Here is a 14,747-nt window from a genome sequence, read left to right as displayed (position 1 = left end):
AAGGCGGTCACTGGCCCCCAGGGCGCCCTGAAGGGATGCTAGGGGAGGCTCGGCTCCCACCCTGTCACCACCTCCACCCGCCCGCGTTCAAGTGCTGCAGGCAGGGATTTCACCTGGACGTCAGAGCCAGGTCTCGGTCCCCAGGGTCACTGCCAGGCTGGAAGGGTGTGGCCACCCGCACGTGGGGAGGGGAAAGCTTAGCACTGGCTGGAGATCCCACCTGTGCAGGGCGGGCAACGTCTGCCTTCAGGTCGTCCAGAAGCAACGTTCTGGGCCCCACAAGGTGCTTCCCGACCCGCGCCTCTTAAGGCGGAGGGGGGGGGGGGCGGCTCTTGTGAGAAGCGCTGCAGGTGCACTGTCCCACCGCTGGAAGAACTTCGTCCCTTGGTCCCTTGTGAAGGAGCCACTTGGTGACCAAGTGTCAGGATGGGCCTGGCTGGGCCGGGGGTGTGGTGCTGCAGCTCTCTGGCTCCCGGCAGGTGGGGCGGGCAGGGTGCTTGAAGAGACGGAGGCTGCCCCCACTGTAAGGGGCTCGTTTTCCTCTCTGTTTGGGAGAGCAGAGCGAGCCAGGCCTCCACACACGGAATTTGGAATGGAGTGATTTCCGCAGAGGCAGTTTGATGCCTGGTGGGGTGAGGCTGCCGCTTCCCATGGAGGCCAGCAGAGGCCAGCAGGGGGCAGGGAACCTCTGTGGGTGGCTCGGGTGGCTCCTCCCCAGCCTCAGTCTCCCCACTTGCCAACGGGAGGCGCAGGCCGAGAGATGGCCATGTCTGTGGTTCGCATAGAGGGTGCACCCTAAGCTGAATGGCAGGCTTTGGGGGGAACCACAGCTACCTGCCCCTTCCCAGCTCCTTCTTTACAGTGGGGTGGGTGGGGGGCACGGTCCCCCACCCACCCCACCGTACATCCTGAGGACGCTTCCTTTTCCCTGCCAGGTCAGGGCAGGAAGTCACTGGCAGGCCTTTCCCACAAGCCACTGCCAGGGGGAGGGCAGCTTCCTGCCTCCACATGCCATCCAACCCCACCTGGGGCAGGGGCGAATCCTGTCCCCTGCCCCAGGGGCTCAGCCTGTTGGAGGCCCCCGTCAGCACCACCAGCTTCTCCGCTCCTTCCCCCACACGCAGCCTGCCACGGGGGCTGCCCTGACCGCCCCATTGTCAGTACCCACCTCTGCCCTTGCGGCCACAAACCACCTGTCAGAGAGAACCCGGTATCACAAACCAAGCCCTGCCACACCCCAGACGCCTCTGCAGCCTGAAAATGAAATCCCAGGGTCTTTAAGACGGGGTATCTCTGACCTCCCCCCCGAGCCAGGTTTCAGATTTCGGCACCCCTGCCCTCCACCCGCCTCGGTCAGGGAAGGCTCTCCAATGCCATGCTGTTCGTCTGGCAGTGGCTAAGGGAAGCTGGGAGGCGCGGGCAGAGCAGTGTGGGGGAGGGCCTCTCAAGCACAGGGAGCTCAGAGGCCTTGAGGAGGAGCGGGCCCGATTCCTTCAGGACAAGGAGGCCTGTGTGGCAGGGGTGAAACGGCGGGGGGTGGGGGCAGAGAGACAAAGAGTCAGCACATGCCATTCTCGTTCTCCCTTTACTGGCAGCTGCCCTCCCTAGAGTGGGCCGCGGGTGGGAGAGGCCAGCGAACTGGTGTGCTTGTGTGGTGTCCCCAGGCCTGGCACAGGTCTGCACACCGGGGCTCCGGCACCGTGGAGGGCGAGGGTGATGTGCCCGCACGACCCGGGCCAGCGGTCCGTTACAGAGGAGGTCGGGGGGGCGCGGTCTTTCCCCCCACAGACTGCAGGAGGGCATGACCCCCAGGCCCAGCGCCCTGCCTCTGGCCTTCTCCCCCTCCCCGCCGCCGTGTCTGGCACAGCCTCGATCCGCCCGGCATGTCACCAAGGCGGGGAGGGAGGTCTTCAGAGGTCGCGGGAGCCTGCGTCTGCGATCAACTAGCAACACGCACCCCCACTAACTCCCTGCTCTCAACCTTCACCGCCAAACGCTCGCCCCAGTGCTCACCAGCCTCCTCCAGACAGCCCGCCCAGATCGTCCCCCTCCTCCCACACCCCTGCTTTCTAGCCTCTGACCCCAGCCTCCATGTTAACCTGACGGCTGCGCATCAGGGCCGGATGCCCGGTGGTTTGATTTCAACATCCAGCCTTCCACCCACACCGCCAGCGCCCGGCCGCCCCCCTCTGCCTCCTCCTGCAGCCAGGGCTCAGGCCTGGAACCAGCCCTTGAGGTCCCGGTAGACCTGGTCTCGCGGCAGGCGGGGGTAGTGGGTGCAGACGGCACAGAAGCGCTCTCGCCAGTCCCCAAACAGCCGCACGCGGAGCCGGTCCCGCCAGGCAAAGTAGCGCCGATAGCGGCTCTCGTTCATGCCCACCAGGAACGAGGCCAGCTCTCGGGCCGTGCCGAAGTCGTCCACGTGCACGAAGGCGTCGGCGGGCGCGAAGGCCTCGTAGGTGGCCCTCGGGGGCCCCAGCACCACGGGGACGGTGCCGGCGGCCAGAGCGTTGCGCCAGAACTTCTCGGTGATGTAGTCTCGGTGCTGCGAGTTCTCGAAAGCCAGGTAGAAGAGGTACGGGGCCACGGTGGGCAGCAGGCAGCCGGCACAGAGCGGCCGCCCGCTGGCGCGGCCGAACACGTCCACCCGCAGGTGGGGCGCCAGCTGCCGGTACAGCTGCACGCGCCGCTGCCGCTCCTGGAGGTTGCTGACCACCCAGGCTGCCGTCCCGCTCTTGGCCGGCAGCGGCGGGGCGGGCCCCGCGTGAGGCTCCAGCCGGCCGTAGGGCACGAAGATGTCCGAGTCCCGCCGGTAGCTAAGCACCCAATTGAAGATGCCGCCCAGGCGCCCGAGGCCGCGGGTGTGGCTGGGCGACTCCATGGAGGCCCACACCCAGGGCTGCCCCCGCGGCCGCTCGGCCAGGGGCAGGCGGGCCCGCCGGCTCTGCAGCTCGCGGTGGTGAAACACCACGACGTCCGCGCTGGCCAGCAGGCTGCGGTTGGTGCTCAGGCGGCAGCGGGCCACCCCGTAACGGACGCAGGTGTCGCTGGACAGCTCCGGGGGCTGGTCGGCGAAGGGCCAGTGCCAGACGAGGACGGTGAGCGTGGGCGGCGCCACGGGGACCCTCGCGGGGGCCCACCCGAGCTGCCACAGGAGCCACAGGGTGGAGAGCAGGGCGGCTCCGGCCAGCATCCCCAGATGCCCGACGCCTCTGAGTGGGGCCGCATCCTACAGGGGACACGCGGGGGGGGGAGGGGGGAGAGCGGCTGTCTTCCCGGGCGCGCCCCGCGGGCCCCTTCCTCCCGGCCCAGGTCTCCCGGGGGACCACGCACTCACCAGCATGGCTCATCCACAGCGCCCGGTTGCAGCCACCCGAGGATCTCAAATCACAGCAGCCACTAGGCAGAGGCGCCCTGAAATCACAGCTGCGCCCCCGCGCCCGGCCCCACCTGGAAGCGATCTCCTTTCATCTGCCCAAGATGACAGAAACCAGGGTATCTTCCTGCTCCCGCTCCGCCCCGGCCCCCGCCCTGGGGGTGACCTTTGGCAACAGCCACCATCCTGGTTCACCCGCCTGCCCGCCCGCCCGCTGGCTTTCTCCTCCGAGCCTCTGGCTGTGGGGGAGGGGGGCTAGGTGGTTCTAGGAGGGGCGCCATCCAGAGCCCACACCAGGCCCCGCTCCCCTGCTGAAGGGGCCTGGGGCCAGCAGGGGAGGAGCCGTCCTGGGCCGATGGGGGGGCCCCCTTCCCAGAAGAGCGCCCCGCTGGCAAGGACCCAGTCACTGCCCACCACCCAGGCCCGGAAAGCAGGGCGCACTTCCCTGGGAGGCCCCTCCTGCGGTAGCATCACCCACTTCCCCTGCCCAACGCCTGCCCGCTCTGCCACTCCCAGACCCCCACAAAGACCTGCTGTGCTCAGCGCCCTGCCAGGAGCCTGAGCCTTCGGCCACAGCTTCTCACGGCGCTGCCCCGCCCCTCCTCACCCCTGCCGCCTCTAGCACGCCTGCCTCGCCACAGAACCCAGGTTCCCAGGGAGGGGGACTGCCCCGGGGTCCCGGGAGCGTCCACACCAGGCCACAGCACGTGCCTAGGAAGGGCAGGCGCCAGCCTGGGCCTGGCCCCAGGGTGGGCTGCAGGGCCACGTGCCTTCTTTCCTCACCCAAGGACACATGTCCACGAAGTCCCAGGGTCCCGGCCAGCCTGGAGTATGGGCAGGGGCCTGCCCTTGGGGGCTCCAGGCCTCTTCCTCCGGGCCCCACAGCCCAGGATGGGGGTGGGGACAGGGAGGGGGCTTTCCAGGGTGGAAAGGGAAGGAGTCGCTGTGTCCCTGACGCTGGCAGGTAGGGGGCCGGCGCCTGCTCCCTCCAGGAAAAGGAAGGCACAAGTCCAGAGGCCTTCTCCACCCCCACCGCTGCCCTCTGGCCAGCTCTGGGGGCCCAGGCCTGGAGGTCAAGTTCCTTCCCCTTCTTCTCCAGTTCCTCTGAGCGGGAGACACGGCAAACCGGCAAGGTCGGCCTCCCCTGAGCTCTGGCCCCCTCCCCATGCTCAGCTCAGCCAGCGCCCATCTGCCTCCTTCACCCTGGCTGGACCCTCACGTGGTCCCCGACGTGCCAGGGCAAGGACTGGCCCTCGTGCTCAGCTTCCGGAGGCCTCAGGCCGGTCCCGCTCTTGAATCTGCGGGATGGCTGTTGTGGAAGGAAGGCCAAACAGGAACTGTTGGCTGGGTCTGCTGCCCCACCCCATTCTGGGGACCTTGCAGAGCCCGCTGTCCCCATCCTTTTTCACTTTGTGGCACCTGAAGCTGCTGGCCTCTCCCAGCCCCCGCCCCCCCCCCCCCCCCCCCCCAGTGAGGACCAGACTGCTGTCAGGGTGGAGCCGGGAGCTGGCGTGAGATCCACGGAGGAGACAGAGGCCGATGCAGGAGAGGGGGCAGTGTGGCATCTGTGGGGCTCCCCTGCCGCTGCATAACCTCCGAGCTGCAGTGGGGCTTTGCGCAACGTGGAAGGAGGGGAGGAAGGCTATGGGGTCTGGCGGCAACCATCTGGCAGCCTGTGGTGTGGGTGCCGCAGCCAGGCCTGACTCCCTGCCGGTGGTCACCAGGGCCTGCCCGGAGCCCCCCCCCCACCGACGTTTAGGGGGATGCCCCGGGTGGCGCTGAGCCTTTGGCCCCACCCTGGCGTCTCTCCACTGACGGGTGTACCACAGAGCAGCCACACCCTGGCCTCAGCCCACCTCTCCTTGCGGCAGGCACCCAGCAGGTGGGCAGGGGGACAGGTGGGCAGGGGCCGATCCCACGGCAGCCAGCTAGGACCTGGCTTCTGGCTGCTGGCACCCGTGCCCTTCCTGTTTGCGCGGCCAGGCTGGCCAAGGCGCTCACCACAGGCCTCACCCACACCCACAGCCCGCTGCCTTTCTGGGTGGATTGAAAGGACCCTCCCTGCCCTCCGCCGCAGGTCCACTGCTCCCCGGTCACACACCTGCCAGCTCGGGTTGGCGGCCCCCCGTCATGAAAACCTGCTGGCTGGGAAATGGGGCCCTGAGGTTTGGCCTAGAAACAAGTCAGAATGAGACGCTCTCAGGGGAAAGTCAAGAAGGTGAGAAAGCGTGAGTCAAAGGGAAAGCGGGGGCCTCATCCTGCCGCCTCACCCCAGGCCCTGTGACTCTCTGGGACGCAGGCGGGCACCCAACTCCATCTCTGCAGCCCGTGAGCATCTTGGGAGCAGGAGCGTACTGTGGCTCCCCCGGCTGAGCCCTCCGGGCTGCTTCGGGGCCGGCCTCCTTGTGGGCACCCACTGAAGGAACCACAGATGGGGGTGGGGGGCCCTGCCCCAGACGGAGGGCGGGCCACTGGCCACCTCCCCCTTGCAGACAGTGGCCAGGCAGCAGCACCTAGGGCGGTGGAGGGCTGGACCAGCGTTAGCTCCAGCCTGGGGGGCTGCCTCAGGGAAGGGGGGGGCCACAGCCTAGCTGCCTGCCGGCCAAGGGTTATCCTGAGCAGGGCAGAGTCCATGCCTGTGCCCAGAAGGCCCCCTGGTGGCCGTGCTCCAAAGCCACCTGCTCCCGCAGGGGAGGGAGCAAGGGCAGCACACACTTCGTTGTCAAAGGCAAGATGATGCTGGGGGTTCAGGGAAGCCTTTGGAAGGCGGGTGCAGAGAGTGGCAGGTGGCCAAAGAGCCCCCAGGCTGGGGGTGCAGCACGAGGGCTGTGCCGGGCGCCAGTTGCCGCGGGAGACAACTCTGATCTCGAGCTGCAGAGGCCACGTGGACCAGCCACAGGGCACACAGGTCCAGGCCAGCAGCACAGCGCCTCCTCTCCTACCCCTTCCCTTCCCGCCCAGGCCGGGAGCACGTTCACTTCCTCATCCGAGACCAGCGCCAGATGCCCATGCACTGAGTTTGCCTCGTCTCTTTCTGTTCCGCACAAAACCCGGGGTGGGGGTGCAGCTGGGGGACTGGGATTCGGAACCAGCCCAGCCAGCCACCCAGGGGGACAGGGAAGTGTGTCTGAACTGCAGGAGGAAGGCGTCACCTCCTGGGGTCTGCACATAGCAAGTGCCCACTTCATAGGGTCTTGGCTAAGGGACCACCCCACGTCCTGTGCCACATGTGATCTTACACTCTTGCGGGGTAAGGGTCTGGCAGAGGTGGGGGTATCTCCCAACAGATGGGTGTCACCTCGGAGTCTCTGCTGGGCTGTGAGAATGTCACCTTTCGTCACCTATGCTCAAGGAGAATGTCAAGCTAGGGAAGGCTGGTAAAGAGCTAAAGCAGGAGGGCTCTGCACAGGGTCGGGCCAGAGGGCAGAGATGGGATCAGCCTCTTGTGCCAAGAAGGTTGTTCGTGGTCAGGGGCCCTGGGACGGCAACAGGAACAGTGGCGGGGATACGAGGCTACAGGTGGTATGGAGGAAGGTAATGGGCCCCTCGCCCAGGATTGGGGTCTCCAAAGTCCCTGTGGAGACAGCTTTCCTGGGCCCCGAGCCCCCACCCCAGGGCAGCCCACTGTATCCTGGGCCTGTGGGGAAAAAGGGTGGCTGGAGTCTAGGCAAAAGCAGGGACTGGCCCTGCCTGAGGTCACCTGAGGCCAATGGAAGGCCTGAACCAGGTAGGGAGCGGGCTGCTGAGCTGCTTCGGGCCTATGCCAAGGGAGACCCAACTGCCTGGAGGACCCCAGCCCCTGCCCTTGCTTCCCTGGCCCAGACATACCGGTTCCTGTCTCACTGCAGCTGCCCAGGAAGAAGGACCCTCCTGTCTGAGGCCCTGGGGAGCAGGCAGCCAGGACGCTGGGGACAGAAGCTAGCAAAGCCCTGGTGGCCGCTCCTGCCCAGGTCAGGCCACAGGAAGCGGGAAAGGCAAGGGTCCTGACACCGGGCCTGACCCCAGAGCTCAAGGGGAACCTCCTGGCCCTCAGTATGTAGGAGCCAGCCAGCAATGCAGACCGCCTGGGCCTTCCTGAGAGAGGCTGGGGCCCGCCACACCTTTCCCTCCGTGGCTATCTCCCCTGAAGGCACAGAGTAAGCAACAGTGGACATGCGATCGTCACCCTGCCCTCACCCACACAGGTTCCCAGCTCCCTGCACCTGCCTCCTTCCATCTCCCACACCAGTGCGCAGAAGGAAAACTGAGGCTCCCAGCTGCGGGCCAGCCCAAGGCCACAGCCCAGGAGCCAGGGTGGGGAGAAAGGACTTCCCAGCCTTGTGGGCACTAGCCCCAGAGACAGACGTTTTTAGGACAGGCCGTGTGCTCCAAGCAGGGGCAACCTCATTTCCCCCAGCCCAGCCCACCGGTCTCTCCTCAGGAACCCGGCTGTCTCCCTCTCTCAGGGTCGCCCCTGAAGTTCAGAATTCTCAGGGTGCCTGGGTGGCTCAACTTGACTTTGACTCGGGTCAGGACCTTACGGTTCATGAGTTGGGTCCCACGTTTGGCTCTAAGCTGACAGCACGGAGCCTGCTAGGGATTCTCTCTCTCCCTCTCTGCCCTTCCTCCGCTCTCTCTGTCTCTGTCTCTCTGTCTCTCTCTCTCTCTCTCTCTCTCTCTCTCTCTCTCAAAATACACGAGTAAACATTAAAAAAGAAATTCAGATTCCTCTCTTGAACCCAACCCTCTCCCCCCGGCCCCCAGCCTCAGTGGGGCAGACGGGTCCAATCCCTGCACCCCGTCCGCGTCTGCAGTAGGCCCTCCTGTTCCCTGAAACCCCTCCACACCTCTGATGACACAGCGCGGTCCCCCTCACCCCCGCTCTGAACCTTCACCTGAAGGTCACTCTTCCCCTCCACCGGCATCCTTGCTCCCGGGTGGGTGGCTGGTGTGGGCCAAGACCCAGTTCCTGACACTCAGGGCCCCGGCCACCTCTCCCCCCTCACCTGCTCCACCCTGGTCTGCGTGCAGCCCGCAGCCCTCAGGTCCCTCTGCCTGCCGTGCCCACGTGCTGCAGGGGCCCAGGTGTCTCTGTGGTCCCTGTAACAAACCCACACTCAGCGCCTGCTTCTTCCCCGCCTTCTGGCCCAGGTGGGCAACTGCAGAATGGCATTCGGGTGCCCACTGCCAGGTGTGCGTGGGCGCCCACTTCCCCCGCTCCCCTGCCCTTTTTAGCATACACGGAATGGGCTCTTTTAGGGGGTGGTACCGACTCCAGACCCGCCTGGCCCCACATTTCACCCCTCCCTCCCCAACTTGAGAGAGAAGTTTCAGTAGGGGTGAGGCCCACAGGGGAAACTGGATAAGGGTGGTCCTCCGTGTTGGTGGAAAAATAAAGCCTCTCTTCCCCAGCAGGGGGCAGAGATGCCCCTCCCCCCCCCCTCAGAGCGTGGGAGGAGCCCCAGGTCCCCACTGCACCCCCATCCTCCGCAGCCCCAGATGGTGGGACGGAGGCCGGTCTCCAGCACACGCCAAGATGGTCGGTTTGAAATGTATTTTAATGGTTTTGTCTCCAGGGTGCCTCATCCGCACCTGGTCTTTAGGGGGTTCGCCCCATCCCCTCATTTGCGGTTCTCACTCCAGAGGGCAGGTGCAAGGGGAACGTGGTCCCTGGCAGGCGGGGGCTGAGTCTGCTCAATGAGGGGGTCCCGCCCTGGTGCCCTGGCCCAGCCACAAGCACGCCCACCTTCAACACGGTCTCTGTAGGGGGAAACTCCAAGCCCTGCCCCTCCCCACCCGTGGGCCGTGCGGTCCGGGAGCCGGTGGGCGGCAGCCTTCGGGTCACTGCGGCAGGGGCACGGCCAGCGACGACTGATCGAACAGCGGGTTCCGGACCTCCATTTCTCCGGTCTGTGAAGGCCAGTGTCAGGCTCGGGGTGCACGGGAGAGCGGCCCAGGAGGCAGTAAGTGCCCCCCCACACCCCCGGCCCCAGCACTTACGGGGGCCAGGCCGGGGCATTCGTACACCGTGAAGTCGCCGTCTTCGTTCTCCTCGTCGGACGACAACGACTCCAGTTCCTTGGGCGGCTCTTTATGCCTGGGTGGGGGGCGGGACGGCTCGGTCCTCCCACACCCTCCAGCGCAGGTGGCCCGGGCTGCAAGGGGGGCCTCGGAGCGTCTGGCCCCAGAGCCCAAGGGCAGGGGCGGCGGGCTGGGGGGTTGGGGGGGGGGGGGGGGGGGGAGGGGGGGCGAGCCGCAGCCGGCAGGGCCGGGCCGGGTAGGTTGGCTGGTATGGGGACCGGCAGACCGGGTGGGGCCTCTCACCGCTCCAGGCACCGCATCTGCTGCCTCTGGTGCTGGTAGTGGTACATCTCGGCGCTGTGCGCTAGCCTCTGGTCGCCCGGCTGTGCAGGGGGAGGGCAGGGAGGTCAGGCCGCGGCGGGAAGGGGCCGGGCCGGGGCGGTGGGGCGGCGGGGCGGGGCCACGCACCGAGATCCCGGGCGTCGCTGGGGAGCACGGCGCCTGCGGGGACGCGTAGTCGGCCTTCTGAGTCAGGCGGAGGTCTCGCTGCAGCCTGCGGGGAGTGGAGCCTGAGACCCGCGGGGTCGCCGCCCGCGGTCCCCAGTCCGCCCGGCCCGCCCCGCGCTCACCTGCACCAGCAGAGAGCGGCCACGGCGAGAGCAGCCGCGCCGGCTACCGAGCACGCCACGACGAGCACTGCGGGGAGGGGGCGCGGTGAGGAGGACGGCCTTCTGGGCGGGACCCTGCATCCGGCCCACCGAGACCTACAGACCCGCAGACCTACCGAGGGCGAGGCCGTCACCGCGCCCGCCCCGGGGCTCCAAGGGAGACATGTGCACCGGCCCAGACGACACAGGGGAGCCCAAGGATGTGTGGACCGTGGGTGTCGGGGCTCCCCGAGTGGAGGGGAGGCCCAGGTTGGGGCCCTGGCGACGCTCTGAGAGCCCCAGGGTGGCTGCTGCAGAGAGAAGGCAGGGTACGGTTAGAGCACAGGACCAGCCTGGGGGGTCAAAAGTGGTGGGGAGACGCAGGGGGACCGGCTGGGGCTCACCGGGCTCCAGGTGCTGCTGTCCGCCTTCAAGCTGGGGCTGGGCCGTGAGCCTGGAGTGCCGGGGCTCCTGCCGGGCCAGCTCCTGGGCCAGGAAGTCAATCTCGTCTTCCAGTCTCGTCCTGGGCAGGTTCTCCCCTGGGGGGTGGGGTGGGGGGAGGAGCCATCAGATGGAGAGGCTCCTAGCCCATCCCTGGCAACGCCAGCTGCAGGCGGCCCTCCAGAGAAGGTGAGGCCGGTCCGGGAAGCAGACTCCAGGCCTAGGCCTCCTTCTCCCTCCAGGCTCCTCCCAGGGGCCGGTGGTGGCCAGAGGATCAGGTACCAGCTTGCCAGCCCCGGCCATCCCGAGTTGCCATGGTGACAGCCGAAGGCAGTCCACAGGAGCGGCAGCTTTCCCAGGAAAGTGGGGGTGGGGGCAAGGGAGCGGAGGAGTTAGGGGAATGTGCAGAGGCTAGGAGGAGAAGGGCAGGGTGCTCCTCGCCCTACCTGTTACCCATGCATCACTCCACCCCTTCTCTACCAAGACAGGCAGTGGCTCCTCAAGAAGAGGGGAGAGGCCCCATTCTGTCCCCCCCTCCCCAGGTCATCAGTAGGAACTGAGGGCAGCTCTCTGAGTGGGGCTGGTGTCTCGGCTCCTCCTCCCCATCCCTGCCGTGGGCTCCACAGCTCAGACAGAGGCTCCAGGCCGACACTCTGCACAGCATCGAAGAGCAGGACACCTGCCACCTTCTAGAAGCAAGCCTGTACATCTCATTCCCCTGCCTCCCCTACAGCCAGGAAGGTCCTCCTGCCCCACCAGACTTCAGCTCCCCCGGCATCCCTCTGTAATCCCCTTCACACCTGAAGTCACTCAGCATCTGGCTGGCTGTCCAGACATCCTGGGCTCAGATCGGTCGGTAAGCCACATGGATTGCACAGGGTGAGTGAGCCACGGAGAAAGAGGTCACCCTGGGCGAGGAGCCGGGGCAGCCCAGGGGATAGGACTTGGGGAGCTCTAACCCCCTTCTCTCCTGGAGTCACCCCAGCATTTCACACCACACACCCTTTGTCCCGGTAGGGGCTAACTGCCCCAGGCCTCGGCACACTGCCAGGCTCTGGGCTGGTGCTATCTGGAAAGATCACCAGGCTACTCGGAGACAGAAGAGTCTCCGGCACCTGACAAAGCTCAAGGGACCTAGGAGCCGAGGTTGAGTGGCGAATGTGTCAGGACAGGGGAGGGCGGAGGACATCCTTCTCTCCCATACCCACAGGCCGGCGCATCCTGGGTACACAGAGCCCTTCCTGATCTTCCTGGAAGGGCTGAAGGCAGGGCCCACAGACGTGCGCGCCCGGGGGGCACCGTGCCCGCCTCTTCAGGGCGCAGTCCAGGCTCCCAGGACAGACGGCGGCATCTAGGAAGGAAGCAGAGCCAGGTCACCGCCCTGCTTGGCTCAGCCCCTGCACAGAGACAGTACCGCCCTGGCCACTCCTCCCCCACTGAGCCGACCCATTGGCCTGGCTCCGGCCATTGTTCTGGGCAGGCCCTTCCCCCCAACAGCCAGAAACCAGGACCAGGAAGACAAGCAGTCCCAACATTTTACTGGAACTTCCCTGCCCCACCCACTCCCCAGAGTCCACTTGGGAGGCCTGAGCCAGCCCTGTAAGGAAGCCCTCCCTCACTGGCTGCACAGCAACAGCGCTCCTGGCCAGGGCCGTGCAGCGCTCTGGGTCCTGCCTGCAGTTGCAACGTGCCCGGAACAAGCCCTGGACCTTCCATCCAGACTGGGAGCCCCGGAAGGTGGGGCCCAGGTCCGTCTCTGAGAGGGACAGCGTAGGATGCTGGCCGCCCACCTCTCCCACCACGTCAGGACTGTCCTGCAAGTCCCAGCATGCCATCCCCCAGCCCCAGAGCAGAGCCGGAAGACAGCCTAGAACAAGGGAAGACAGCCCTTCCTCCAGCGTCTGACCTCTGGCCTGTCACCAGAGCACAGAGAAGTTGCTGGGTTGGGGAGCTCTAGAATAGGGTCAGCAAATCTGACTTGCTTGAAATACGGAAGCCAGGCCAGGGTCACCCTTGCAGCCACGCTGCCAGGGACCGGGGAGTCCTGTATACGCAGCTAGTAGGCCTCCACGCCCGTTTCCCTTCTCAGATGCAGGAGAATTGCCTCGAAACGAGGGAATCTCCCAAGGCCTGGGACGCTGGCCCCAGGTATGAGCAGCAGAGCCAGAGGACCCCGGAAGGTACCCAGCGGGCCCGTCAATTCTGGTTGGGGAGGCTGGGATGGGGCATCTCTGGAGAACTAGGACTACTCCTCTCTACCTAGCCCCCCCACACACACACATATACTGCAGGAGGACCATTAGAGCCCAAGGTATGTGAGGGATCAGGGACTCCCCGGCCCTGTCCTTCTCCAGACCTTGGCTGGCCTGACTTGGTTTCCTTGGTAACCTGATACTCCCAGCCTCCTGTCTGTAGGCAGGAAGTCCCAGCAGTCCTTGCGGCAAGCAGGCAGACTCCCATCCCGGGGACCCCATCCTGCACTACCTCCGGTCAGCAGGCACCGGTATCAGAAAGCCGACCTGGGGCGTGGGCTAGTTAAACGTTAAGCCTGTGTCAGCCCATCAGTCTGGACCCCACCCACCAGCTGGGTGCCCAAGAAGCCAGACAGTCCCTGCTCCTGGTGCTGAGAACCCAGAGTGCACTAGGCCAGGGGTAGAGGCCCAAAGCGCAAAGCTGGTGCCAGGGTCTGGGTTGCAGAGGCCTCCCTCCACTCCCAGTCCTCCAGCCTAGAAAGACATGGCTGCTGCCTCGCTAATCCTGGGAAAGTCCCCCTCCCCCCCGCCTCGGGTGCAGGACGAGGCCCCAGGGACAGTCCCCAGTCCCGCCTCGGGCGCAGGATGAGGTCCCAGGAACAGCGGCAGCTGGAGACTGGCTGGCACCACATCCCACATCTGTGAGAGCATAAGGCTGATCAGCAGCGGGGACAGCAACTGCCCACCCCAGGGGCTCAGCACAGAGGCTGCATTTCCTCGGGAGGCCCCACCCTTCGTGCTCTAGTGTCAGCTTCTCAGCAGGCAGCCTTCACGATCCCTGGCCAGCCGTGCCCCGGCCCCCTGTCCAGGGGTGCTATGCCCAGGAGGCCTCTGGAGGCCTCCCACAGAACCACACGGCCCAGGTTGGCACCCCAGCTGTACCACCTACCAGTCACTTAACTTCTTTGTACCTGTTTTCTCACCTGTAAAATGGGCTAAGAATAGCACCTCTCCTGTGCTGCTGTCAGGAGAAGTGAATGAATGTGTGAGCACAGTCTCCCAGTTCAGCCCTGGAGTGGGGGTGCATTTTGGATCCTGGGTTCCCGCAGACCTTCGGACCTGGAGCCTCACTGCCCATCTCCCAGGACGCTGGGCTCCTCAGGCTCTGCGGAGCATACCTTGGGGGGTGCCCTTCAGCCCCTAGCGCATAAGGGGGCCCTCCAGGGCAGGAGGTGAGGGAGGAAGCTCCAGACTGGTAGCTCTCCTGCCCCACTGAGGCCAGAACAAGCCCCTAAGCCTGGGACAACTCAGACTCCCCCACCGCAGCAAGGTAAGGTTCGTCCCCACCGCCACCCGACACACGGGGACAGGCAGTCCCCAGGACGGACACCAGCAGCAAGGCCGGCAGGCACCCGGAGCCAGGCCCGGACACGCGGAGGCCGAGAAGCGCACACACACAGACGCGCACAGGACAGACTCCCAGCGGCGGGCCCACCCGGAGAGAACCCTCCTCAGACACAGGCACACACAGAACAAGCCCACGTATCCAGAGACAAAGGCCAGACGCGCGTGAACTTCGGGTTCGCCGCCAGGAACCCAGAGAAGCGCCATCCGGGGGAGCCCTTCGGCGGCCCCTAGGGCGCCGCGCCCTCCGGGCCCAGCCTGTTTACCCATCCCGGGCGAGGCGGGGCCTGCGGCCGGGCGAGGGCGGCGGCGCCGCGCAGCCGAGCGCTCCCCGGCCCCCGGGCGCCCCCGCGGCCTGCGCTGGACGCGCTGGCTCACCCGGGCGGCCGGCGGAGGCACCGCGCAGGGCCGCGCCGAGGACGAGGCCGGAGAGCAGCAGCCGCAGCAGCCGCAGGTGTCGCGGGGAGGGCGGAGGGACCGGCGTCGCCATCCTTCAGCGCCGCCGCCGGGGCAGCATGGCACCGCGCGGCCCGGGGCTCGGCGCGGGCTGCGGGCGTCGCGTCCGGGAGGCGGAGGAGCCGGAGCAGGAGGAGGGAGCGGAGGCGGAGACGGAGGAGGAAAGGAGGCGGAAAAGAGGCGGCGGCGGCGGCGGCGGCGCTGACGCTGCGGCAAAGGATCCGGGATCCA

At 66.6% G+C, this 14,747-nt stretch overlaps 2 protein-coding genes across 3 annotated transcripts; both read right to left on the bottom strand.

Moving 5' to 3' along the window:
• Window positions 1–1,566: 1,566 nt before the first annotated feature.
• On the bottom strand, window positions 1,567–3,471 carry FUT7 (fucosyltransferase 7). Its single transcript, XM_011288752.4, has 2 exons — window positions 3,338–3,471; window positions 1,567–3,229 (listed from the first exon to the last, which is right to left on the bottom strand). Exons 1-2 carry the CDS (start codon window positions 3,341–3,343, stop codon window positions 2,213–2,215), a joined length of 1,023 nt encoding a protein of 340 aa, XP_011287054.3. The 5' UTR covers window positions 3,344–3,471; the 3' UTR covers window positions 1,567–2,212.
• A 5,424-nt stretch (window positions 3,472–8,895) lies between these two features.
• NPDC1 (neural proliferation, differentiation and control 1) lies at window positions 8,896–14,747 on the bottom strand. 2 transcript variants are annotated; one of them, XM_023243095.2, is made up of 9 exons: window positions 14,439–14,747; window positions 11,669–11,815; window positions 10,428–10,562; window positions 10,161–10,334; window positions 10,006–10,072; window positions 9,845–9,929; window positions 9,680–9,759; window positions 9,356–9,452; window positions 8,896–9,265 (listed from the first exon to the last, which is right to left on the bottom strand). In XM_023243095.2, the coding sequence occupies exons 1-9, from the start codon at window positions 14,548–14,550 to the stop codon at window positions 9,197–9,199; spliced, it is 966 nt and encodes a 321-aa protein (XP_023098863.2). In that variant the 5' UTR covers window positions 14,551–14,747; the 3' UTR covers window positions 8,896–9,196. The 2 variants fall into 2 exon arrangements, with proteins under 2 accessions (XP_023098863.2, XP_023098862.2); XM_023243094.2 differs by lacking the exon at window positions 14,439–14,747 and adding an exon at window positions 14,186–14,320.

This window comes from Felis catus, chromosome D4, assembly GCF_018350175.1.
Source record: "Felis catus isolate Fca126 chromosome D4, F.catus_Fca126_mat1.0, whole genome shotgun sequence".
In the NCBI taxonomy this organism is placed as follows: Eukaryota; Metazoa; Chordata; class Mammalia; order Carnivora; family Felidae; genus Felis; species Felis catus.
Note: the sequence above shows the minus strand (reverse complement) of the source record. Positions and strands in the feature narration are given on the sequence as shown.

Excerpts from the sequence above, each read along its gene's own strand:
- NPDC1 (XM_023243095.2), bottom strand. The coding sequence starts at position 14,550 with ATGGCGACGCCGGTCCCTCCGCCCTCCCCGCGACACCTGCGGCTGCTG. Across the intron at positions 10,335-10,427 it reads ACAGCAGCACCTGGAGCCCG|CAGCCACCCTGGGGCTCTCA; the intron begins GTGAGCCCCAGC and ends TTCTCTCTGCAG. Across the intron at positions 9,760-9,844 it reads CAGCGACGCCCGGGATCTCG|CCGGGCGACCAGAGGCTAGC; the intron begins GTGCGTGGCCCC and ends CCCCCTGCACAG.